General features: G+C 40.8%; 1 protein-coding gene across 19 annotated transcripts in view; it reads right to left on the bottom strand.

Moving 5' to 3' along the window:
• The window catches only part of Pphln1 (periphilin 1), a 131,834-nt gene that overhangs the window by 65,426 nt on the left and 40,797 nt on the right, over positions 1–25,611 (bottom strand). For 11 of the 19 annotated variants that reach the window (XM_015993173.3, XM_006974310.4, XM_076556650.1 and 8 more), the window contains 3 exons: positions 23,412–23,503; positions 9,034–9,240; positions 6,262–6,323 (listed from right to left, as the gene is read on the bottom strand). In XM_015993173.3, coding sequence (XP_015848659.3) covers positions 6,262–6,323; positions 9,034–9,240; positions 23,412–23,483 — 341 coding nt within the window. In that variant the 5' untranslated portion in view covers positions 23,484–23,503. The remainder of the gene's footprint in view (positions 1–6,261; positions 6,324–9,033; positions 9,241–23,411; positions 23,504–25,611) is intronic. The other 8 variants (XM_076556658.1, XM_006974315.3, XM_076556655.1 and 5 more) reach the window with 1 other exon arrangement.

Below are 25,611 nucleotides of genomic sequence, written 5' to 3'. Positions count from 1 at the left end.
CTGAATGGGTGAGACAGTTGATTGGCTTGATCTGTTTGGGAGGCATCCAGGCAGTGGGACCGGGTCCTGTGCTCATTACATGAGTTGGCTGTTTGAAAACTGGGGCTTATGCAGGGTCACTAGGCTCGGCCTGGGAGGAGGGGACTGGACCTGCCTGGACTGAGTCTACCAGGTTGATCTCAGTCCTCAGGGGAGGCTTTGCCCTGGAGAAGGTGGGAATGGGGGGTGGGTTGGGGGGGAGGGGGGTGCAGGAGGGGGGAGAACAAGGGAATCCGTGGCTGATATATAGAACTGAATTGTATTGTAAAATAAATTTTTTAAAAAAATGTAGATGGCAAATACAATGAACTCCATCCATAAAAACAGAAATGTTATCTTGTTTTAATGCCCATGGATTAATTAAGAAAACTTACTAATGATGACTAATGATAAATGAATTTTAAGGTAGAATATTATAGGCAACATTGAATGATCAGAAAATAATTAGAATATATCAAGATCGGACCAGGATAATCAAAAGTCACCAGAATTATGGGATACAGTTATAGCAGTATACATAAAGGAAATTACAAACTCATTTATATTAACAAGAAAGAAAACAGAAAATCATCCAAGTTAAAATTAATTTTTAATGGAAATATGCTTCAGCTCTTTAAAGAGGGCATACAACACGGTTCAAACTTTAAAATGCACGTGACTGTGGCTAGAGCCCAAGCCTTCTCTCCAACCAGGCCTCTTCTGGTCCACTTCACTCGTCCACTTCACTCCAGCTGCATCCGCAGCACTGTCCCTCACTCTAGACTTTTGCATATATGGTATTTTTATAGAATTCACACCTTTTAAGGCTATTTTCTCCACTTAGCTCTTTATTCTTTCATGTTATTTTTAGAACCAGTTTACCAATTTTCAATATAAAAAAAACTGAATTTTTTTTTAGGAAACAAATTCACACCCTAATGTTAATAGAACTGACATTTTTATGGCACTCTGCTCAGACACATGACTACTGTTAGTCAGGTCTTCCAAAATAACAGGCCATTTTCTTCATTATTCAATACATTTCTTATGCTAGAACATTTAAAAATATTTTCTATTGTATGCTACTGACGGCTGATTTACTAATTGCTAATTTTCTAGTATTTCCAATAGCCAATAGGTTTACCCAGACCTTTGGTCATGAAGAAATGGGGCTTTGCTGGATGAATTGGGTCACTAGGTGTATGTCCCCAACTTAACATCTGAAATCGTGAGTCAGAATAGATGTTACTTTCTGTAAGTTATAGTAAGAGAAGCTGACTAACCCACAGTCCCTTACAGATCTCATGAACTGCAAGGGAAAGAACCCCAGTCTCAGAGAACTGTTTCGGAATCATAGGTGAGGGCTGCCATCTAGGGGTACCGTGCGTTCATTCCGTGGGATGACAAAGGATTGCTGGTCCTGGGAGGAGGACTGGAGAGCAGCAGACTGGAGGGGAGTCAGAGTGAGGGTGGGAGAAGACAAGCTTGTGCCGGCAGCAGCCACGGGCGATCAAAGCTTACAGAACACTCGGACACATAGCAGACTCTGTCCCAAGAGGAGCAACAGAAATAACAGCTACTCAACAGAAGAGGTGCAGACACTCAACAGCAGTGGTTACGTGAAGTGTAAAGCCAGCTGCAGATGGAAGAGAAGGCCATGGTCTTGATGCCCTTGCCTTTGCTGTTCTGAGTGGGGATGGCAGCACGTTTGTGCACAGCTGGTATTCCTGCTGGCCCTGATCACGCTGGTGGTTACCTCAGCTCTTACAGTAAGGATACAAAATAAGACAGGTGAGGGATAGTATAAAAACAAGACAGACAGCAGTGAAACTTTAAAAATAATACTGATCACTTCTGCCAAAGGTCTGGGGAACCTACTGGCTATTAGAAATACTAGAAAATTGCTAATTTTCTAGTATTAGAAATTAGGGACCATGTTTCAAAGTATAAAGCCTGTGAGGAGCACGTCATATTCAAACGACAACACTGCAAGCTAGCCCCAAAGGCTCACAACCATCCCAGAACGTAAAGTGCGTCCAATTCATTCCCAAGAGTTCCCCATAGTCTTGTTTGTTTGTTTGTTTGTTGATTTTTGAGAAGGCTTCCATTATTTAGCCCTGGCTGGACTAGAATTCACTAAGTAGACTAGGCTAGCCTCAAACTCAGAGATATGCCTTTAATCTTCCTTTAATCCAGAAGGATGCATAGTTGCAACAGTATTAACAATGTGTAAATGTCTAAGCAAAATCTCTTCTAGGACTCAAAGCAAACTCTTAGCTGTGAGCCCTTGTAAAATCCAAAAATAAGCCACATACTTCCAATATACAATGTGTTGTGTGACTTTTCCTTCCTTTTCCCAAAAAAGGCACTGATGACCAAACTAAACCAAAGTAAGGATTTGTGGAGGGCCCGGATTACTTACAAGAGTGTGAGTGCCTCAAGGCAGCTGAGTTACCCCAAAGCCTCTTTCAGCAAGGGTGACAACTCACAAAAAGTAATGTCCCTGAGGTTCCCACAGGACTTTCAGAAAGCTCTGCTGGGCTCTCTTGGCCTCAGCCTCAGTGTTGCTCACTGCATCTATAATAAGAGGAGGAGCTTTGTGAATGAGCTGAGTTTCTTGGGCCTTATGTCACTAGTTTTCTGAGCTTCCCTCCTCCTCATGGAAAGAATGTTTCAATTCCGAGGAAATAGCTACTCAATAAAATGGTAAGCAGTAAAATACCAATTCCAAAAGAAAAAGAGAATAGCAAAGGAGCAAACCAATGCAAGCCCAAAACGTTAAATCTTATACCTCCGTGTACAGCAGGGAGTATCAAGTGTATGTACTCCCAGAAGCTTAGGCACCCTACAGCCTTTCTCATTGCAAGCCCTGTCTGTCAGGATTCTGTACATGTGCAGCCCAGGGTCCTGTGCCTTATGTCTTACATCATCAGCAGGTGCTGGCGACTACCACCGTGTGGCCACGCAATCCCCACCTTAAAAAGCCGGACACTGACCCCCACACTCTCTGTGTTCTCTCTCTGCTCCCTCCATCTTCCTTTCTGTCCAGGCCTGGCTCTCCTTTCTTTCTATGAAAACTCCGGTAGTCGTGGCTGTGGGCCATGACTTTTCTGCCAGTAACCAGCGCCGCCACTAGTGCTGTTTATCATAACACTATCTAGTATAGTAGGCTGCCTGTAGCTTTCCTGAACAAATGTTCCCCATTCCTAACATCTCCAAATTTCTTTTGGTGCTACCAACTACAACTTGGGCTTCACACAGCACCCTCTAGGGCAGGTGCCAGCAACTCTGACCTTGCCATACACTGCCTGGCCTCCTACGGTATCTTCTGAAATTCTGCAAGTCTATATGGCACTTCTACTTTGCCTGTCTGAAAAAAACCAATCATGTAGGTAACACCAAGGTCAGCGACCAGCTTAACCAGTAGGGTCTTCCGCCCCTACAGCAGCCTGAGTGCCTTAACAGTTAACCACAGGAAAATTCATAGGTTGGGAAAGCTAATTCCCAAGATGAACTAAGGCATTTTCCTTATTATCCAAGTACTTGGCTTTTTCTTTTTTGTTTTGTTTTTAAATGCTAAAGATGGGAAACCAAGGCTGTGGGCATACTAAAAAAGTGTTCTGTTTGACGGCAGAGAAATGGTTCATTATTTAAGAGCACTTGCTACTCTTGAAGAGGGCCTGGGTTCAGTTCCCAGGACCAACATGGCAGCTTACAACCATCTGCAACTACAGTTCCAAGGGATCTGACTTCCTCTTCTGGCCTCTTGGGTATCAGGAATATATATGGTACATATACATAAACACAGGCAAAGCATTCATACACATAAAATAAAAACAAATTGGGGGTGGGGATTTAGCTCATTGGTAGAGCGCTTGCCTAGCAAGTGCAAAGCCCTGGGTTCGGTCCTCAGCTCTGGAGGGGGAAAAAATAAAAAATAGAAGAAAAAAATCTTGAAGAAGAAGAGAGGAAGGGAGGGGGAGGAAGAGGGAGGGGGGAGAGAGGGAAAGAGAGAGAAAGGAGGAGAAATGCTCTACCACTGAGCTGCATCCCCAGACCATGGTTTCCTTATCATAGCTCAGATCTCTTTGGTAGCTACACTTTGCTTGGTCTCAAGTTCTTCATATATATTTACTTGTTTCCTGGGCAAACTACAAACTTTTAAACTTCCCACTGTGCTTTCTGCTCAGTTCTCACTGTAAACATAGATGTAAGAGACCAGTAATAGGGGCTGGAGAGATGGCTCAGAGGTTAAGAGCACTGGCTGCTCTTCCAGAGGTCCTGAGTTCAATTCCCAGCAACCACATGGGGGCTCACAACCATCTGTAATGAGATCTGGTGTCCTCTTCTAGCCTGCAAGTCTACGTGTAGACAGAACACTGTATACATAATAAATAAAAACTCTTAAAAAAAAAAAAAAGAGAGAGAGACCAGTAATAAATATATCCCAACCTAAATACCAGGCTGCCTTCAAATCTCTTCCAGTACATTTAGTTGTCTATTATCATTATTAAATTCAGACAGTATAGTCTCAGAACATGGTCAAGATGAGACAGAGCTTTAATGCAATGTAATGTGCATGACCGACCTCTAGTGCAGTTGCAGAGAGTATCCTCAGTTCTGCACGAACTGAACGCATGGTCTTGACTTACACTCCACTGTCTGTATGCTGGCTTTCTGAGCTCTCCCCAGCATCACAGGAAGCTCTGCTTGCAGCACTTGAAGCTGTTTCTACAGACATTACCAGCTCCTCCCACAGACGCACTTCCACTGGCTTAGAAAGCGCATGGCCACAGCAACAACCCACCCTGGCCACCACCTTCTGTGAGACTTCCATCAGCGTGACAAACAGCTGAGAAACAGTGACTTCAAGCACCACAGATTTAATCCTGACCACAATTTCAGAGCTGCCAATTCATAGCTGGCTTGCTTTGTAGCTCTGCTGTGGGCCTCAGGTATAAGGAGAAAGGGAAAACATTAACTGAATGGGATTAACAAGCCCGCTAGGGAAATAGTTACACAGGAATAAGAAACTCTGAACTGAGACAACAGAGAAAACTTCACTGCTGCTGTCTGCTCTTCTAACCTGCCTGTCCTTCCTTTCCCTTTTGTTCTAGAAATGAGCACAGACAGCAAGTTTTGTTTGCGAAAAATTAAACTGACTTGACTAGAAATCTGCCAATTTCACCTTCTGTAAAAAAAAAAAAACTTGTTTAGGGTTGGGGATTTAGCTCAGTGGTAGAGCGCTTGCCTAGCAAGCGCAAGGCCCTGGGTTTGGTCCTCAGCTCTGGGGGGAGGGGGGGGGGCGACGACTTGTGTAGCTCTGGGAAAACTCTCCTTTGGGGCAAGGATGCCAATACCACCCCCAGAATGGTCCCGGAGACAAGATTATGGTAACAGCCATCCCTATCTAAGCTATTAAGGATTTCTGATCGGGGCTGGGCCTCTTTATGCACTAGCTAGAGGCAACAGCTGCACAATAATGAAAGTGCTTCCCTTTATCTCCAAGTGCTGAAAATTTCTTGTTGGGTAAGGGTGAGTGGCCTTAACCAGGTGAGGTAGAACAGCCAAGCAATGGGAGCATATGTGGAGGACTCACTTCCGGCAGCTATGAGGACCAAAGTGACCTAACTTTCTCCACTCCTCAAGTTTTTAGCACCTCCCAAAGTAGCATCATCAGCTGAGGACCAAGCTTTCACCACATAAGCCGACGGGGAGCATTTCTTGGTCAAATCACAGGTCCCAGGAATAGGAGAGAACAAACCCCCAAAAGGTGTCCTCTGACCTCCACCACAGCACATACAAACCCCACTACACAAATATACACATACATATACAGAAATAAATAAACAAAAAATAATTTAAATAGACCACCAGAGATAATACCTTATGACAGAAGACACTTTGTAAGGCTGAGTACTTTCAAAAGGCTACTTCTGGAAAAATAAAAAATGCTTTACTCTCCAGTTAAAGAAAATTATACCCATAATCCACAAACATTAAGAATTTAAAAAATTTTAAGACTATCAATATTCAGACTTATTTTAAAATATATAGTCAGTTATAAAACGCCAACCAATGAGGAACACCAGTTCTTCGCTACATCAGACACAGAGATAATGTTCTCTGCTTTTGAATTCAAACCCTAGTGAAGACTCCAGCTGCACATCTGCTGTTAGATTTCTACGGCACACATCGCAGACAGTAAGAGTATCAAAGTTCTTATTATTCTTATCCTTTTACCTGTACTCCGGCTGTCGGCTTGTGGAATGATCATCTCTTGTCCATCTGTAGCCAGAATCATCCTGTAACATAAAACATTGAATTTGGGCTTTTGTCACCCTATTTTAAACAGCCTCTGAGGTACAACTACAATGTGGGTAAAAACACTTCTCTAGGTATTCCTGAACTTCCAAAACATGATAAACAAAAGATACAAGTCATCTGTCTCAGCAACTAAAGAAGACTATGAACCTGTGGTACCACTTACCTGTAATTTTAAAAATGCATTATTCCCTTGACAGACACACACATACTTAGTGCCACAGATACACATACCAACATGACAACAGATATTTGCTCTCTGAAGTCAAGGGCCTAATCAAGTGTATATTGCTCAGTCTTTTCATTTTCCAAGCTCTCTCACCCATGTTCAGGTTCAAGGTGGTTCAAGGTCAATGAAGAACTTGGTACTCTTTCCATTTTACTCCTTTTCTCTTCTCATTCATCAATCAATAAAGGCATAATTAGAAGCACTCTAGTGAGAATTATCACTGATAAGCAATATTACATTATGTGAATTAATCAAATGAAGCACTTTGGTCCTCTAAAACACATGTGCAAAGAGACATAAAAGCCAACCACATCTGAGGCTGGAGAGATGGCTCAGTGGTTTAGACACTTGCTACTCTTACAGAGGACCTAGGTTTGATTCTCAGCCCCCACAGATGGCTCACAACCATCTGTTATCTGCAATTCCAGGAGACCCAGTGATTTCTTCTTGCCTCTATGAGAACTGACACACGTAGTGCAGGTTTGCATGCAGGCAAAACACAAGTAAAATAAAAATGAAATGTAGGCTTGGCATAGTACACATGCTTTTAATCTCAGCACTCCAGAGGCAGAAGCAGAAGATCTCAAGTTCAAGACCAGCCTGATCTACATAGCAAGTTCCAGGGCAGGCAGGGCTATATAGAGACTCTGCTTCAACAAAACAAAATAAATAAAAAAATAAACACAGCATGCAAATTACTTACAGTAAGAGAAACCGATTTAGCAAAAATCTTATTTTTCATCTTCCTCATTAACATCACAAACTCAACACAATAAAATGTGTCTATATTTTCCCTCTTCATGTTAAAAAATAAGAGAAAATAAAAACTCCACAGCTATAAAAAAATACTGGACCCAGTAAGTAGTTTAAATAAAATCTAGATAAAAATTAGTGCTGCAAAAGTGTAAGGACCACAGGTGTGCTAGTCATTTACTTAAAGAGAAGAAAAAGTGAAGTCTAAGAGCAAGCAAGTGTTTGTATTAATATGGTTTTGTTTTGTGGTGTTGAGGACTGAACAGAAAGAAGACTTGTCAGCATGTAAAGCTAGAACTCCTACCCCTCAACTGACCCAGCACAGACAATCTGGAAGAATGAAATAAGTAACTGTGTTGTGGCTGAAACACTACTACAAGCTTTTAGGGAAAAAATCATGTTCAAGAGGTATCAAATACAAGCCTAGTGAAAACAAAACTCACCAGATGACCAAAATTTTCACGAAAGGGCACAGGATGCTTTTGCTCTGACCAAATCCTTTCTCCCTGAGACTACCTGGAGAACGGGTCTGACAATATAATGCAGTATCTCTAGTATAGAAATAATGCTTACTTCCCAGTACCTAGACCCCTCCTAAAGGAATATCATGGCATAGTAAAAGCCAGCAATGTAAGAAAGCTGTAGCACTGCAAACTCAAGCCATAATCACCAGAAACCACTAAAAAGCCCCATGACCACTTCAGAATTATCAGGGCTCACATGATGAAGGACCACGAGAACTGGACTCCCATATATGCTAACCCTCAGGAAATCACTTACCTCCATTTCTTCAACTGTCAACATGAGCTCACAGTACAGCGTGTAAATACATTCTATTGGCTGTCGTGTTATATATTACAGGGAGGAAAAAAAGGGAAAAGGGTGGCAAACAGTCTAGAAGAGAACTATTGTAAATCTGTAAGTAATAAATTATCAGACCCTTAAATACCTACTTCTAGATTATTTATCAAGAACACACCGATAGTCTTAGTAGCTAACATTTTAAGCATTTACTATCTGAAACAATGACTTGACTGAATTCTAATCTCAAACAGTAAAGACCTTAAAAGCAAACAGAACTTAAGAATGCTAACAAAAAATGAGACAATCAACTTAAACCTGCCTCACCCACCCACGTGTTTATGTTAAAAATAAAGCAATTATAAACAGGGACACGAAGTGACATGTGCCGGCCATCTCTTCATCACTGACTATCAGTAAACCCCTGCAAGGTTAAGGTAAAAAGGCAAACAAGGTACAGGCCAGGCATACAGCTCAGTACAGAATGCTTACCTAGCAGGAGGGAGGCCATGGCCTTGCTGCCCGGCACCACACAAAAAGCAAGCACGGTGGAATGAATGTCTACTCACTAACCAGAATCACCGGACTCTTGATACTAGTGCCCTCTGGAGCTACAGCCGGCGGTCAACAGCACCTCACTGGAATGCAAGCCAAACCTTGAAAACCTAGCACTGCAGCACCCAGGAGGCTGAGACATGAGGCCAGCAAGTTCCAGGCAAGCCTGACCTGTACAGTGAGACCCTACTGCAAAGGGGGGTGGGGAAGGCTGCAAAATAAACCAAGCCAAGCAACACAAGAGCACAAGCAGCACGTGCCCACTCTACTTCCAAGGCCTGCACACAAACTTTGGTTACATGAATTTTAAACTTCAAAGAAAGAACAATTAGTACACGGGGGAAATTACATACTCCTCTGTGAGGTGGGCCACTTCTTCGATCATGAGAATAACTGCGGCCCTCGTCATAGTCTCGGTAATCAACATGACTGTAATATCTACTGTAGCCTCCTTCATCGGGTCTGGCTAGCAGAGGCGGTCTCTTGTCTAGCAGAGGCGGTCTCTTGTCTAGCAGTGGTGGTCTCTTTGGCACAACATTAACTACTCTATGGTAGCCATCCTAAAACAGACAAAAAGAAATATAGAGACATCACTAATTTCTCTATTTGGCTTTGGAAATGTTTCTTATAAGCACAGGAGTTCTTATCCATAATTCAATAGAGTAAATGTACAAATGAACAAAAACACACTAATGAAAAATGTGAATATAAATAATAATAAAATCTTCATATAGATTAATGGAAATAAAATTATTCAATAAAAAAAACTCATTCAAAACTAATTCAAAATTAACACACAACAATACAAAAATGACAACCATAGGTTAAGAAAGGGGGACTGGAGAGAAAGCTCAGGGATTAAGAGCACTTGCTGTTTTTCCAGAGGATATAGGTGCAGTTCCCAGCATCCAGACGGCAGCTCACAACTGTAAAACCAGTTCCGGGGATTATGACAACCTCCTCTGGCCCCTGTGGGTACTTCACTCACATGGTGCACATACATACATACATACATGCAAGCAAAATACTTATACACATAAAATAAAAATATGTCTAAATAATAGTGTAAGTAAAAGAAAAGGTAATTTTAACAACAGCAATAAACTACACACAGTAAGATTACAGCAGTGTTGTTCCTAGTGACAATGAAGACAGCACACTATGTTACAGCAGTGTTACTCACAACAACAACAAAGCACACTATAAATGCTACAGCAATGTTACTCATAACAACAACAAAGACAGCACACTATAAATGCTACAGCAATGTTACTCACAACAACAACAAAGACAGCACACTATAAATGCTACAGCAGTGTTACTCAAACAACAACAAAGACAGCACACTATAAATGCTACTGCAGTGTCATTCCTAATGACAATGAAGACATCACACTGTCTTGTCTGCTGTGTTTAAACTACTCTATTAAGCTATTTAAATGGCTTGTGCCCATAAGACAGCAAGCACTGAACCAGAAAGATCAAAAGGAAACATTCTGCTATTTTTCCAGAAGCTCAGGAGAGCGAGCTTTTGGCTTTTTAGGCATGGACGCAAAGCTGGCTAAAATTAGAAGCAGTTTCCACAGTAATATACTCTTGAAACTTTTACTAACTTGGTTGGGATAGGAGATAGCTCAGTGGTAAAGGGCAATAATGGCTCTCACATGGTAGCTCACAACAGTCTAGAACTCCAGTTCTGGAAAACTGACCCCCTTCTAACCTCCTTAGGCACTGCATGCAAATGTTGCCCAGACTTACTTCATGCAGGCAAAATACCCATACATGTAACAAATAATAACTTAAAAATTTTAGTCACTGAGGAGTTTTGTGGGATTTGAGGGATTAAGACAGAAAACAAAGTCTGTCTTATGTTAATAGCTAATATGAAATGTTGTGGAATGTCGTTCTGTATGCTGTGAATGTGCGTTGCTCTGATTGGTTGATAAATAAAGCTATTTTGCCAATGGTGAGGCAGAATAGGGCTACGCAGGACATTCTAACAAGAGAAGAGGAAGGAGAAAGACAGAACAGAGGAGATGCTACTAGAAGCAAGATGTAAAGGTAGGCCACAAGCCACGTGGCAAAGTATAGATTTATAGAAATGGGTTAATTTAAGACATAAGAACTAGATAACAAGAAGCCTGCCATGGCCAAAGTTTAAAAATAATATAAGCCTCTGTGTGTTTACTTGGGTCTGAGAGGCTGCAAGACCAGGTGGGACACAGGAAAACCTTACAACTACATTTGGCAACAACGTGGGGCTCTTGAATTTCCATAAAGCCTAAAAGAGTTTAAAAAGAGCTCCTAAACACACAATAATGGAGCCAAAAAACAGCTTTCTACTTCATGTCTCATGCAAGCAGGTCAAGATAGAGAGATGCCAAGGTACAGAGGCGCCATGGCATGGTGTGCAGCCTTGAGCTACAGAATGGCAGGTTGTGTGTGGGCTTGAGTGTGCATGGCGAATTCCTGCCACTGTATACAGTGGCATCTACAAACCACATGGCATGGTGCATGGTGGATATAACTTTTGCTAGTACAGGAGGAGGGAGAGGGAAGGAAAGAAAGAAAAGGTTTTTTGGCTACACACTACTGGATGGAGCATAGACCCACTGCTTCCCAGAGTGGGCAGTGAGCATGGTTCCCAGAGGTGGCAGTCAACATAGTTCCACCATGTTGGGAAGCTGAGGTGGGTGGAGCCAGCAGCCAAGGCTGCTGCCTTGGTACTAGTCATATAGTTAGTTTAGCAGTTTAAAATCTCTCCTGGTCAGAGGATTATAGATTCACAATAAGACAGATTCACAATAAAACAGTTTACATTGTGTGTAAAAATATATGTAGGCTTGGAAGAGAGAAGAAAAGGAGTTTATGCAATTGTATAAAAAAATAGTTTCAAAAAATAAAGTCTTTAAAAACACAATAAGAATAATATAAAAGTTAAGCCATATAAAGATGGAAATCACACAGAGTCTGGGTTATATTATCTTTGGGATTTTTAACTGCAGAGAGACATTTGATTGTAAATGATGTTTGTTTGTAAATGATTTGTTTAATGCTGAGTTAAATCAGTATGTGTACTTTAAAGATATCTTCATTTCAAAATTTATGTCTAAGGATACAATGCTTTGGAAAAGAGGTTCTGCTTTTGTTTCCACATAAGAACCTATGGATTGCTTCCAGGCTAATAAGGTTTGATCAAGGAAGATCCCCTGAGAGGTCTCCAGATGATCCAACCTTCAGAACAGCTTCAAGACAACTGGCTCAGAAAATACAGCCTCACACACTACTCCAGTCAGGACCTGACCATAATTCTTAATTTTCTCAGGATCCCCATAAGACTACCAGAGGCCCCTATCAGCAGGAAATAGCTTAGAATACTATGCTCACATTCCCAAAAAAATGGATTATGGATGTTTGTCTTTATTTAGGTTGTTGGCTACAAATTGTTATTGGTCATAGTCAATCTCTAAAAGAAGGGAGATATGATATAGATATGATAGGATAAAAACGTAATTATTGAATCTACTTTTAAAAAGCAGCAACTTGTTTGAAATGTTTTACATTGCTATAGATTTTAGTTTATTACAAATTTAAAGTTAATTTTGTTATACTGTGTGTATATTTCTACTCTTGTTTAAAGTATTTTGTTTGTGCAACTCATTTGAAATTGAAATATATAGTTGAGAAATACAGATTAATAGTCATCTATGATAACCAAACTTATAGTCATGTTAGTTAAGTTTTCTAGATACACATAGATATATTTCAATTACATAGGAAATCTTCAAAAAACTTCAAAGACCTACAGAATATGGCATTTAAAATGTTTAAAAAACTTATACTTTTCTGAACACTGAGACATGTCTGCACCTGGCAGCACCAATCTACTTCAGAGAAGAAAATGGGCATTGAAGAAACTCATTATTGAGTTTGCTTTCTTTGTAGCAAAAGTTAGCCACCGGGCAAAAAAATGTCCTTCCATCAACTGAATGACAGTATGTCATATAAACTGGACATGCAGGACCCATAGGAAGGTGACCACTGAACTTTGCAAGGCAAAATGGTCCTTCAGGTTTCTGCTTCACAGAAGAAACTGCCAGACATTCTACAGGACACAGAAAAAAATGACTGAGAGACGAGGCCTATAGGCTAAAGAAGGATGCCCCAATGTTATAGAGGAACTTTGGGCAACTGTCCAGGCACCTCTGTCTCTGTCATTCTAGATTTTTGGAAGTTACTTACAATGCATTTCCTACATACTTAGGTAATGTTATATTCTTCTGGGGTCATTGATGTAGTTGAAGACTAGTTATAATTATAATTTTCCTTGGTTATGACAAAAGATAAATTATTTAAGAAACTTTAGACTCACAAATATAGGATAGATGATAGAATATTTTCTTCAATTTTGCCAAATACAAATAGACTAAATATTGTAACTGTAATTCTTACAATAAATGTTCTATTATATGTAATTTTACTATGTTAAAATTAAAACCTTCATTTTTAATTAGACAGAAAAGGAGAAATGCTGTGGAATATCGTTCTGTATGCGTGAATGTGTGTTGCTGTGATTGGTTGATAAATAAAATGCTGACTGGTCAGTAGCCAGGCAGAAATATAGGCAGGATAAGCAGACAAGGAAAATCCTGGGAAGAGGAAGGGCTGAGTCAGGAGTCTCCAGCCAGAACAGAGGAGGCAAGATGACAAGGCAGAACTGAGAAAAGGTACCAAGCCATGTGGCTAAACATAGATAAGAATTATGGATTAATTTAAGTATAAGAGCTAGTCAGTAATAAGCCTGAGCTAATGGCCGAGCATTTATAATTAACATAAGTCTCTGTGTGTTTACTTGGGTCTGAGCAGCTACAAGACTGGTGGGACACAGAAAATTCTAACAACTACAATGAAATAAAATTATTAGGGTAAGAAGTAAAGAACTACAGTACACCTGCCATAATCTGATCTAAGCCATCCAAGGAATGGTCACCTACAAATTTTAGTTTTTTGAGGCATGCTCTCACTATACAGTCCAGGATGGCCTCTACTTCACAATATTTCCCATTGTTTTGTTTTGTTGAGTCAAGGTTTCATGCTAGAGCCATGAATGGCCTGGAAGAGCAATCCTGTCTTAGCCTCCTGACTGACAGAATTACAGGTGGCTTAGCATACACACAATAAACAAATTGATTAATTTTTAAAATAAATTTTAATTTTAAAATAAATACTAATTTTAAAAATTAGTTTATCTTTTAAAATCCTAATTTTTAAAACTCTATGAAAGATACTTTGATTATAGAAAAAAAACAACTAGATGGTTGAATAATTTGATACACCAAATCATTTATACATATATTATACTTTCTCCACAAATTTAAATTACATACTTAACTGGACACAAATTAAATGGATTGGGACATTTATTTAAAAGCATTTGAGACTAGGGTGGCATTCAGTTGCAGAGCAGGGATTAGCATTCATAAGGCCCTGGACTAACCACTGTAACAATACAAAACCCACCAATTTTCTAATGTATCATTCAATATATGTGAACTTACTTTAGCACAAAAACATTGTGGCTTTTGTTATTTTATGTATGGTGGAAGAGGTCCACATGCTTGCATCCTGCAGTCAGAGCCAGTTCTCAACTTCTACCATGTGGTTCCTGGAGATGCATCTCAGCTGGACAGGTTTGGTAACAAGTACTTTTACCCACTGAGCCATCTTGCCATCCCACAGAAAACATTTTGTTTAAAATTAAAATATTAGCCAGGTGGTGGTGCACACCTTTAATCCCAGCATTCTGGAGGCAGAGGCAGGCAAATCTCTGTGAGTTTGAGGTCAGCCTGGTCTACAGATCGAGTTCCAGAACAGGCTCCAAAGCTACAGAGAAACCCTGCCTCAAAATAAATAAATGAATGAATGTGCAAATAAACAAACAAACAAATAAACAAACAAATAAATAAATAAATGAAAGAAATTAGAGTATTATAAGGCCCTTCCTACATCTTTATCTTTTAGAGACATATGGAAATGTTTATTTACATTTGAAACATGAATAGAGGATTTACTTCAATATACCTTCAGGAAGGGAGTGCAGTGGTCAAGAACATTGGCTGCTGTTTTAGAGAGCTTATACCTACACAATAATTCACAGCAGTCTGTAACTCCTGTCTCAGGGGCTCCAACGCCTCCTCTGACCTTTAGCACCAGGCATGCACACATGTGGTCACAGAAATACATGTCAAAAGTAGATAATTACTGCTTCATGACATTTACTTTGGGAGGTGCTTATCTTGCCTACTTCTAAAAACTTGATTTTTTTTTCTTTATAAAGAGTCAAACAAAAGCTAAGCATGGTTATGCATGCCTATAATTCCAGTACTAGAGAGGCTGAGAGGACAAGATGGAAAGCTCAAGGCATTTTGGACTACAAAAAGATCCTATCTCAAAAATAAATGGATGACTAAATAAAGCTCAACAGTCAATCATTAGAGCATCAGACCACATCACACTTTCAAGTGCAGCCTGAGCCACATAGCAAAGCCGTTGTCTCAAAAAATAAATTAAAAAGCTATCAGACATGATTGAAGGAGAAAGAAAACTTTTTACAACATAAGCAGCCTTAAAAAATGTATATCTGCCAGGTGGTGGTGGTGCAGTACTTGGAAGGCAGAGGCCTGGTCTACAAAGTGAGTTCCAGGACAGCCAGGGCTATACAGAAAAACTATCCCCCACTCCACCCGCCCCTCCCCCAAATATATCAAACAAAGCAATCTTAAAGAAAATACAGGAAGGAAGCATTATTTTGAGCTGAAGAGAGAAATGAACATAGCAGAGACTGAAAAGAAAAACTAAGTCGGTGTGGTGGTGGTGGTGGCGGCGGCGGCGGCGGCGGATCTCTGTGAGTTCGAGGCCAGCCTGGTCTACAGAGCAAGATCCAGGACAGGCACCAAAACTACACAGAGAAACCCTGTCTTGAAAAAACAAAAACAAAAAAAAAAAAGAAAAGAAAAAGAAATACAAAGTCCTAATTACTAAAATACCACTGAAAACACAAAAACACAAACAACAAAAACAACAGGATGACCACAATTAACACATACACTTCAAGAACTTTAAATGTCAATGACCTCAATTCTTCGTTCAAATGACAGGAACAGACTGAATAGATCAAGGGGGAAAAATCCATCTGCTGCCTACAAAAAACACATCTTAGTTTTAAAGGTAGGCACCATCTTAGAGTAAAAGGATAGACAAAGGTGCTCCAATCAATGGGACCAGGAAGCCAGTAGGCTTCACTATCCCAGTATCTGATAGAATAGAATCCAAACTAAAGAGAATCAGAAGCAAGAGAGAGACACTAACAAAGGAAAGTTAACCAAGGAGACTTACTGGAATTGAAAACACAGATTAATATCAAGCTGTTAGTAGTGGGTGATTTCATACCCCACTTTCTACAATAGATAGGACATCAGGGAAAAAAATAAACAGAAACCTCAGACTCAATCAGCACCATACATCAAAAGGCCTTCACAGTGACCTACAGAATATCTTACTTATTAAAACAGCATATAGTACACACTCCCCTCAGCAGCACAGGAAGACTTCCCTAAAACAGAATGTGTCCCACATCCTGGGACACAACACAAATATTTACAAATTCAAAAAGACTGAAATCACTACTTATAGCCTGGCTGACCAAAATGCAATAAAACTGACAACAAAATAAAGAAAGGAGGGAGGGAGGGAGAGAGAGAGGGAGGGAGAGAGGGGAAAGAAAAAGAGAACTTCCAAACTCCTTCTAAATGAAAGCAAGTATTACCCTAATAACCAAACAAAGAAAACTACAGGCCAATATCCCTAATAATGACTCAAAATACACAACATACACAAGTCAGTAAATGCAATAAACCACATAAATGTCCTTAAAGACATGATCATTTCAACACATGCAGAAAAGGCCTTTGTCCAAATCCAACATGCCATCATGACAAAAGTCTTAGAGAATATAGGGCCAGTGAGAACATACCTCAACATAATAAAAGGTATATACAAGAAACCCACAGCCAACATCATCCTAAATGGAAAAAAGCTTGAGAAAACCCCACTGAAGACTGAGACAAGGCTGCCCACTATCCCCAATCCTTTGCAATATTGTGCTTGGAGTACTAGCTGGACAAATAAGGCAAGAGAAGAGAATTAAAGGGGGGGCTGGGGATTTAGCTCAGTGGTAGAGCGCTTGCCTCGTAAGCACAAGGCCCTGGGTTCGGTCCTCAGCTCCGGGGGGCGGGGGAGATTAAAGGGATACAAATAGGGAAAGAAAGGTCAATTTATCCCTCTTTGCAGATGATATACTATACATCAGAGACCCTAAAAACTGTGCCAGAAAACTTCCTAGAAATGATGAACAAATTCAGCAATGTGTTAGGATAAAGAATCCACTTGTACAAATCAACTGATTTTCTATACACCACCAACAAACATACAGAGAAGTACATCATGAACACACTCACATTCACAATAGCCTCAGGAAAAAAAAAATAAAGTATCTCAAAATAAAGCTAACCAAGGAAGTAAAGGACCCCCTACAATGAAAACTTTAAAACTCTGAAGAAAGCGTTCTCATTGACTGGTAAAAATCAACATTGTGAGAATGAATGACCATTCTACCAAATGCTTTTACAGATTCAGTGCAATCCAGATCAAAGTTCCCATCTCATTCTTTGGAAAAACAGAAAAAAACTATCCAAAATTCATATGGCACAAAAGATTCTGAATAGGCAAAACAATCCTAGGGGTGGAGATGGGGGCCAATACTATAGATTACAATTCTTGATTTGTGTGTGTATACACACACAAATATATATATGCATATAATAACTACTGATGAAAAAGAGGCCATAAATTTGAAGGAGTGGGGAAAAATATATGAGAGGGTCTGGAGGGAAGAAAAGGGAGAATTGGTGTAATTAAATATAATCTCAAAAGTAAACAACAAAAAAAGAAGTTAAAATACATCCTCAGGTAGCTCTACACAGAGAAGTACTACTCAATTAAAATTTGCACATCAACACTCTATAGTTTAGTTTAGTTTTTCATGTATGTAGTTTTCCCATTGGAAAAAAAAAAAACCTGAAAGTTGAATGTGGTGACCTCACATCTTTAATCCTCATGCTTAACAGCCAGTGATAGACCTGGTCACATTGTTGGCCAGGTGTACACAGTGAACTCCAGGCCAGCCAGGGCTACATGAGATTGTCTCAGAAAAAAAAAAATAATAATACACACACACACACACTCATATATGCATTTGTAGCAAAGCATGTTAAGAATGGAAGTGAAATGGTAGGTACAGTAATTTTCAAATAAAAAATACTGAGAGTCACATTGGTACATTTATATAGACATCAGTCTCAATGGTAGCTCAGTGATTTAACTCACATGTATAGCATGTGTGAAGCCCTGAATTCAAATAATACAAAACATAAATAAAAATAATAAAATAAGGGCTGGAGAGATGACTCAGAGGTTAAGAGCACCGACTGCTCTTCCAGAGGTCCTGAGTTCAATTCCCAGCAACCACATGGTGGCTCACAACCATCTGTAATGAGAGCTGGCACCCTCTTCTGGCCTGCAGACATACATGCAGGCAGAACATTGTATACATAATAATAATAGTAAAATTAATGAAATGCAAAAAGGATAGGAAGTAAGTTATACATGTGAAGATTGTGAATAAAATGTCTCAGGAACTACAAATGAGAAGAAAAGGACTATCCACTCAACAGTAACATTCTGTAAGCAGTGCCAAACAGAATACCATGTGAATTACCATATGAAACATTCTTGACTTTCAAACTAAACAAAAGGAATTGCCGGATTATAGTTTAAGTACATTCACATTTGAGACTATTTGGAACCAGTTAGTCCCACATAATCCCTACAAAGCCTCAGATAGAGCAAAATCAAGTTTTAATTCACCAAAGAATTTGTTTTGATTGGCTAAACTGGCTGAGAAAGAGAAGCAGTGACAAAAAAATATTAAGATTACACACCTGTAATCTCAGCACTCAGGAGACTGGGGGCAAGAAGGCACAAATGAAAACACACACACACACACAGTGAAAAAAATGAAAAGAAAGCTCTGCCCTCATTACAATTTGTATCAAGGCCTGGCACATTTACAAAGCAGTGTGCAAACCACAAAACTACCACCACTGGGTGAACTTTCACAAGGTCAACACTATTTATCACCCAGATTCAGTCACTGACTATGCCTAGCGGACATGTCTTTCCTGGGTGCTCTCCAGTGTTCCTCCCGGTAGTGAGCACTGTTCTGCTACTCTGGCCTGTCTGACATGTTTATATAAAGGAACTTCAGGGGATATCCTCTTGAGCTCAGCTTCTGGCCTTCAGTGCTCTGCTTGTGAAGTTCACCCATGTGAACTACTGCTGCACCTGGCAATAGGCCACTTACCCCATTGCTGGATTACTTAAACCAATGGTTCTCAATCTTCCTAATGCTGCCACCCTTTAATACAGTTCCTTGTGTTGTGGTGACACTAATCATAAAATTATTTTGTTACTACTTCGTAACTGTAATTTTGCTACATTACAAAGAATAATATAAATATCTGATAGGCAGGATAGGATATCTTATTGAGAACCACTGATTTAAACAGTTCATCCATTCTCCTGTTAGACATCTGCCTGCTGCCAGCTTGAAGCTCTTAGCAATGCTGCTTATGAACACACATGCAATATGGTTTTTTTTTTAGTATTTATTTATTATACATAGTGTTCTGCCTGCATGTGTCCCTGAAGGCCAGAAGGGGGCACCAGATCTCATCACAGGTGGTTGTGAGCCACCATGTGGTTGCTGGGAATTGAACTCAGGACCTCTGGAAGAACAGTCAATGCGGTGCTCTTAACTGCTGAGCCATCTCTCCAGCCCGCAATATGGTTTTTAAATAATGTTAGATGATCTCTGCTTCATAAGCAAAGATTTTAGAACTTTATTTACTTCTTTGTGTGTGTGTATGTACCTGTGTGAATGTACGCCACTTGAGGGCTGGTACGAGAGGCCAGCAGATATCCTGGACCTAGAGTTACAGACGGTTGTGAATGGCCTGATGTGGGTCCTCTGGAAGAACAAAAAGTGCTCTTACCACGGAGCCATCTATCTCCTTAGGCCCTTAAAACTTTAAGTAAGTAAGTTTTTATTAGCTCCAAAGTTAAAAACTAATGCTGCATTTACATTTCTACTTCCACTGTTAAACACTTTTCTGCAAATTCAGTGAATCAATTTACGTCAGACGTGAATATAAAACTACTTTCACAAGGCACATGACTAAGCACTGTTCAACTGCCGCCCCCCCCCCCCCCACGAGGAAGAAGCAAAAACAGTTGGAGGCCAACCTGGGATGGTGAGGAGAAAAGAAATTATGTATTCCTAAACAGAAACAGCACAACAGCAAAGTTAACAGCATCTATTAACTTAGTCGTTAACAGAAATCCCTGGTATTTTCAATCAGGTGTGGTAGTGTGAATGAGGTGCCCCTCACTTGCAGGCATTAGAATACTTACTCCCCAGTAGGGGATGCTGTTTGGAGAGGCTTTAAAGGTGTGGCCTTGGAGGCCTGTCCCTGGAGGCTGGCTTTGGGAGTTTAAGGACTGCCACTGTGGGTTGGCTCTCTTCTCTGTTCTGTCCTTGCAATTGAAGACTGAGCTCTCACTTGCTACTCCAGCCATCATGGCTGCAACTTCCCTGCCAATACCGACTCTTACACACTTCTGGAACCGTAAGCCTAAGCAAACCCTTCCTTCTGTGAGTGGCCTTGGCCACTGTGTTTTATCACAACAACAGAAAAGTAACTAATCCATCAGGTTACAGCTCTCTGTCCACATTTACAGTCATCTCTATTTAAACCAAAGGTGGCACTTGGTATTTAGCCACCTGCTGCTATAGCTTAGGCCTTCAATGTCTCCCATTAAATGTCTGGGGTAAAGCATATAAGGCCTGGTGCCTGATAGGAAGTCTTCATTCTTATCACTGGGAATATGGTCTCAAAGAGGACTGTGGCACCCTACTATCTCTGTTCTCGTTCTCTCTCTCTCTCTCTCTCTCTCTCTCTCTCTCTCTCTCTCTCTCTCTCTCTCTCTCTCTCTCTCTCTCTCTGTGTGTGTGTGTGTGTCCCATGGCTATAAGGTGAGCAGTGTGGATCTGGGACACACTCTCATAATATACTGTCTTACCAAAAGTCCAACTCATATGGAGTAAAACCTCCAAAACCATAAGGCAAAATAAATTTCTTTCTTTGTAAGATGATTATCTCCGGTAAGTGTTAGAGTAATGGAAAGCTAACACACCTACTAAGAAGCAGGTATTACCAATTACAAATTGAGTTTTTGAGCTGGCTCGTGCCTGTGAGCTCAGCACCTCAGGAGCTAAGGCAGGACTGCCAGCCTAGTCTACACAGTGAGTTCTAAACCAGTCTGGACCATAGAGTATCCTGTCTCAAATAAAAGTCAGGAGGTGCACATGCCTGTGATCCCAGCACTTGAGAAAAGAAGCAGAATGAACAGGAGTTCAAATTCATCCTCAAGTACACAGTAAGTTGGAGGTCAGCCTGGGCCACACCTGAGCCTGTCTCAGAAAACTTAAAAAAAAGGGGGGTGGGGTGGGGGTGGGGGTGGAGACAGGCTGGAGATTTGGCCCTGGTAGTTACCTGCTCTTACTGTTCTTCTAGAGGACCAAGTTCAAGTCCCAGAACCCATGCCTAGAGGCTTACAACTACCTGTAACATCAGCTCCAAAGGTACAACACTCTCTTCTGGCCACATACACATATGACAATAGTGCTCACACACAAAAAGAATAATAAAATATATCTATTAAAAACATTAAATGGTTTTTATATCTTATTACTTGTATTCCAACAGCAATGACCTCAGTCAGGCATCATTCTAGGTGCAAATGGAACATGTCTATATTCCCAGCATTTGAAAGGTAGGGGCAAGAGGATCAGAAACTCAAGCCCAGCCTCAGATACATAGAAAGTTCAAGGCCAGCCTGAGTTACAGAAAATTGTGTCCCAAAAACGGTGGGGGAAGGGTACCCTGAGAAGTGATCTAGAAGCTTTACCAGATTAGTAAAATGGCAAAAATTAAGAACTTAGGCTGTATTTTGCTAAAAATGTAAGCATGCAATACAAGGCAAAAGGGCAATTTCCAAGAGCCCTCTAAAGAGCAAAATACATTGAGGGCAAGACAAAGCTTCAAGTCACTCACACAGGAAGAGTAAGTTCACGGGGGGGAAGAATCTGAATTCTAGATGAGAAATATAGGAATAAAGGTTTAGAAATCAGTCAAGTGGGACTAGGGAATAAAAGACCCAACTTCTCTAATTCATAGAGAAGGAAGAGGAGTGAGCAGATCCGGCCAGGTTCCTACAGGAAGAGCACTTCAGAATCCATGAGTTCCTATGAGGCCGGCCAAGGAGGAAGTAGATGTCCAAAACATCTACTCTGATCATAAACACATTGGCGCTATAAAACTTAGCTCCCTTCCCACTTACGGATGTTGAAATTCTACTGAGAGGGGGGCTAGGGGTGACTATTTCACACTTATACACACACAATGGCATTGGTTAAAAATAGTTATTTACATTTTACTATAAAATGTTCATTCAATTAGGACTTCCGTCACTTTTATTTTTCCCTTTTTTTTGAGGTATTTGGGATCAGCTCAGGGGACCAAGCATGTTAGGCAAGCACTAACTGAACTATATCCTCAGCTCTTCAATTCTAATTCTTAGACTAGCATTCTGTGACCAATCAATACACTGAACTTCACCCAGAACGCTGCCGTCCTGGGAACTCCATGCTCTAAAACACCCACTGCCCATCCTTCTACCAAAAGGTAGCCTTGGGCCTCAAGTAGCTTTTCCTTGATCCTAAGCCCCCACTTCTTTTAAAGCACTCCCGTCTTAGTTCCCTCTTCTTGATGAGTTCATTTCACAATACATTACCTCAATGACTCCGAGTCCAGTTCTTGAGTGTCAGCCTTGGTCGATCACTCATCTTGTAATCTTAAACCAATATAATCTGCTCTTCCCATCCACAAATTAAGCTACTAGGTGAAAAAGCACAGCCTGCATGTCAATGCCCAGCTGGTAAAATGAATTCTCCTCAAGGGATATAGTGGGAAAGAGAACTTAACATTTTCTAGGAGGTATCCCACAGCTATACGACACTAACATACATCATTCTTTAGTTCTTCAAGGTGAATCATAAAATAATTTGATCAAATTAAAAAAACGTATTAGAACAACCGGAAAGCAATGACACGATAATTACTGAGTCCGCCCATCCTAATGTAACCGGCTTCCTCATTTTCTATCTGCAATCATTTTATATCAGTCTCAACCTGAGCTGTAATTCAGGTCCATGAATGACAACCTTGAAGATGGCACTGCTCATCAAGGTAAGGTATAGGATCAAGTAATAAACTGTCAGCTAGGCCTGCCTGCAGTCCTATAAGCTACCTGAAAGGCTGAGGCAGGAGGATCACAAGGGCAAGACGGTTTTTCTTAAAAACAACGCTCCCATGTGTTTCCTAGCCTTTAAAAGGTTCCTTTGGTCCACTTTTCCGCAAGGCTGGTAAACCCCTGGTGTTTGAAGAGGCTGGAGAAGACAAGATGGCAGACAGACACAGCAGGCTCGACTTACACTGGCATGGCTCCGAGGGGGCACGCGTTCTCTTGGAAGTCGCTCGTAGTCATACCGTCCCTCAGACCACATCTCATCTCCTGTGGAAGCCACTAAAGAGAAAACAAAAAACGAGAATTCTGGGTTTTGTTTGTCAGCAAGTAACAGGCAGTAAAGAAAGAAGCAAACGCCTGCCAAGACACCTGGAGGAGAGAGAGCGAGGGAAGGAGGGATGAAAGCAACCAGTCGTCCGACGTGAGATTTTAAAAATGAAGTCCTACCTTCCGCTTTAAACATTTAAAAGTTCAATAAAACCTCCACCAACATGCTGGGCAAAAGCCATAAACCACACACGACTTCTTCATCACCAAACAATTTGAAAAACTAGAAAAAATGCCCCTTCATGAACAGTTTGGAAAGCAGGCCAGCATGGATACTCCAATTAAGGCTGGACTCTAATTTACTATGTAGCTGAAACCGGCCTGGAAGCGGCAACCTTCCAGAGCACTGGGATTACAGGTTATCCCAGCAATGCTCCAATGTGGTTTTGTTTGTTTATTTTTTAATTCTGTATTAGTTTATTTGTATATGTGCACATCATGCATGGGACAAGTAGGCATGCACATGCATTCCCTAGAATGGACAATTCGCAGGAGTCAGCTCTATCATGGAGGTACCAGAGCTTAAATACAGGGCCTCAGTCTTGATGACAAGTGCCTTTATTGATAGGCTATGTCACAAGCCCTCTGGTTTAGTTTCTGGCCTTAAAATACTGCTGACCCTCCTGCCATGGCACCCCAAATGTTGAATTATAGTAGTCACCACCATGACCATCAGTAACCATTAAATCATCAAAAGATGTTCTGGACGCATCATAAAAATCGAATCAAGAGCTGGGCCAGTGGTGGCACATGACTTTAATCCCAGCATTCAGGAGGCAGAGGCAGGCAGACCTCTGAGTTCGAGGCATCCTGGTCTAGAGAATAAGTTCCAGAACAACTAGGGAGGGCTACACAGAGAAACCCTGTCTCAAATAACCAACCAAATAAAAACAAGAACAAAACATCAATAACAAAAAACTCAGTTCCAGGCCCAGCTTAGAGTACACAAGGCCTTTAACAATTAAGCACAATAATGTAAACTGATAAAGAGCAGGAGGAGAAGAACCTGTTAATGAAAACTGTTAAATCTATGAAAGTCTTACCTTAGGAGGATTAAAAAGCCTAAAGTGGACCTTGGCTACTTGGGAGGATTGCGCAAACACAAAGTTCAAGGCCAGTCTGTCAACATTAGCAACAGACTCGGTCTCAAATGATGAAGGACGTGTGTGTTGGCTAGTTTTATGTCAATTAGACACAATACTCTGAGAGAACCTCAGTTGAGACAATGCCTCCATTAAGATCCAGCATTTTCTTAATTAGTAAATTATGGGGTAGGCCTGGGGCCATTGTGGGTGATGCATTTCTGGGCAGGAGGTCCTGGGTTCTCTAAGGAAGCAAACTGGGCAAGCAAGCCATGATGAGCAAGCCAGTAAGCAGCATCCCTCCACGGCCTCTGCATCAGCTCCTGCCTCCTGTTTCCTTCCCAGTTCCTGTCCATATCACTTCCTTCAGTGATGTGGACGAGTAAGCTAAATAAACCTTTTCCTCCCTGACTTTGCTTTTGGCCATAGTGTTTCATCACAACAACCTAACTGAGTAACCCTAACTAAGGCAGTGTGAGTATGGGGTGTGTTCACATGAAACTCAAAGGCCAGAAGAGTACTCTCCTACAAGACTGGGCTCTCTTAGGGACAGCACACATTCCAGGAAGTGACAGACTACCAGACTGCAGAATGGAAACCACGTTTTCAGGTTGTTCCTGATCCAATTTGGAATTTTCTGCCTATCAGTTTAGAAGATATATTACCTCAGATATCAGAGTCACTCTAAGAATCAAAGAACAGTGAGTGAACTACAAGAGGGGCCTCTAGTCATACATACTAGCATTCTGCCACTCAGCTACATCCCTTGTTCAAGCAGGACCTTGAATTAAATTATCACAAAAAGAGACAAAATAAAAAAATAAAAAAGGATGAAGCCAGATGGTGATGGCACACGTCTTTAATCCCAGCACTCAAGAGGCAGAAGCAAGAGGATCTCAGTGAGTTTGAGGCCACCCTGGTCTACAAAGCAAGTTCCAGGACAGCCAGGACTGTTACACAGAGAAAACCTGTCTCAAC

Source organism: Peromyscus maniculatus, chromosome 20 (genome assembly GCF_049852395.1).
Source record: "Peromyscus maniculatus bairdii isolate BWxNUB_F1_BW_parent chromosome 20, HU_Pman_BW_mat_3.1, whole genome shotgun sequence".
NCBI classification, from domain to species: Eukaryota; Metazoa; Chordata; class Mammalia; order Rodentia; family Cricetidae; genus Peromyscus; species Peromyscus maniculatus.
The sequence above is the reverse complement of the archived record's forward strand: the minus strand, read 5'-3'. Positions and strand labels throughout refer to the sequence as shown.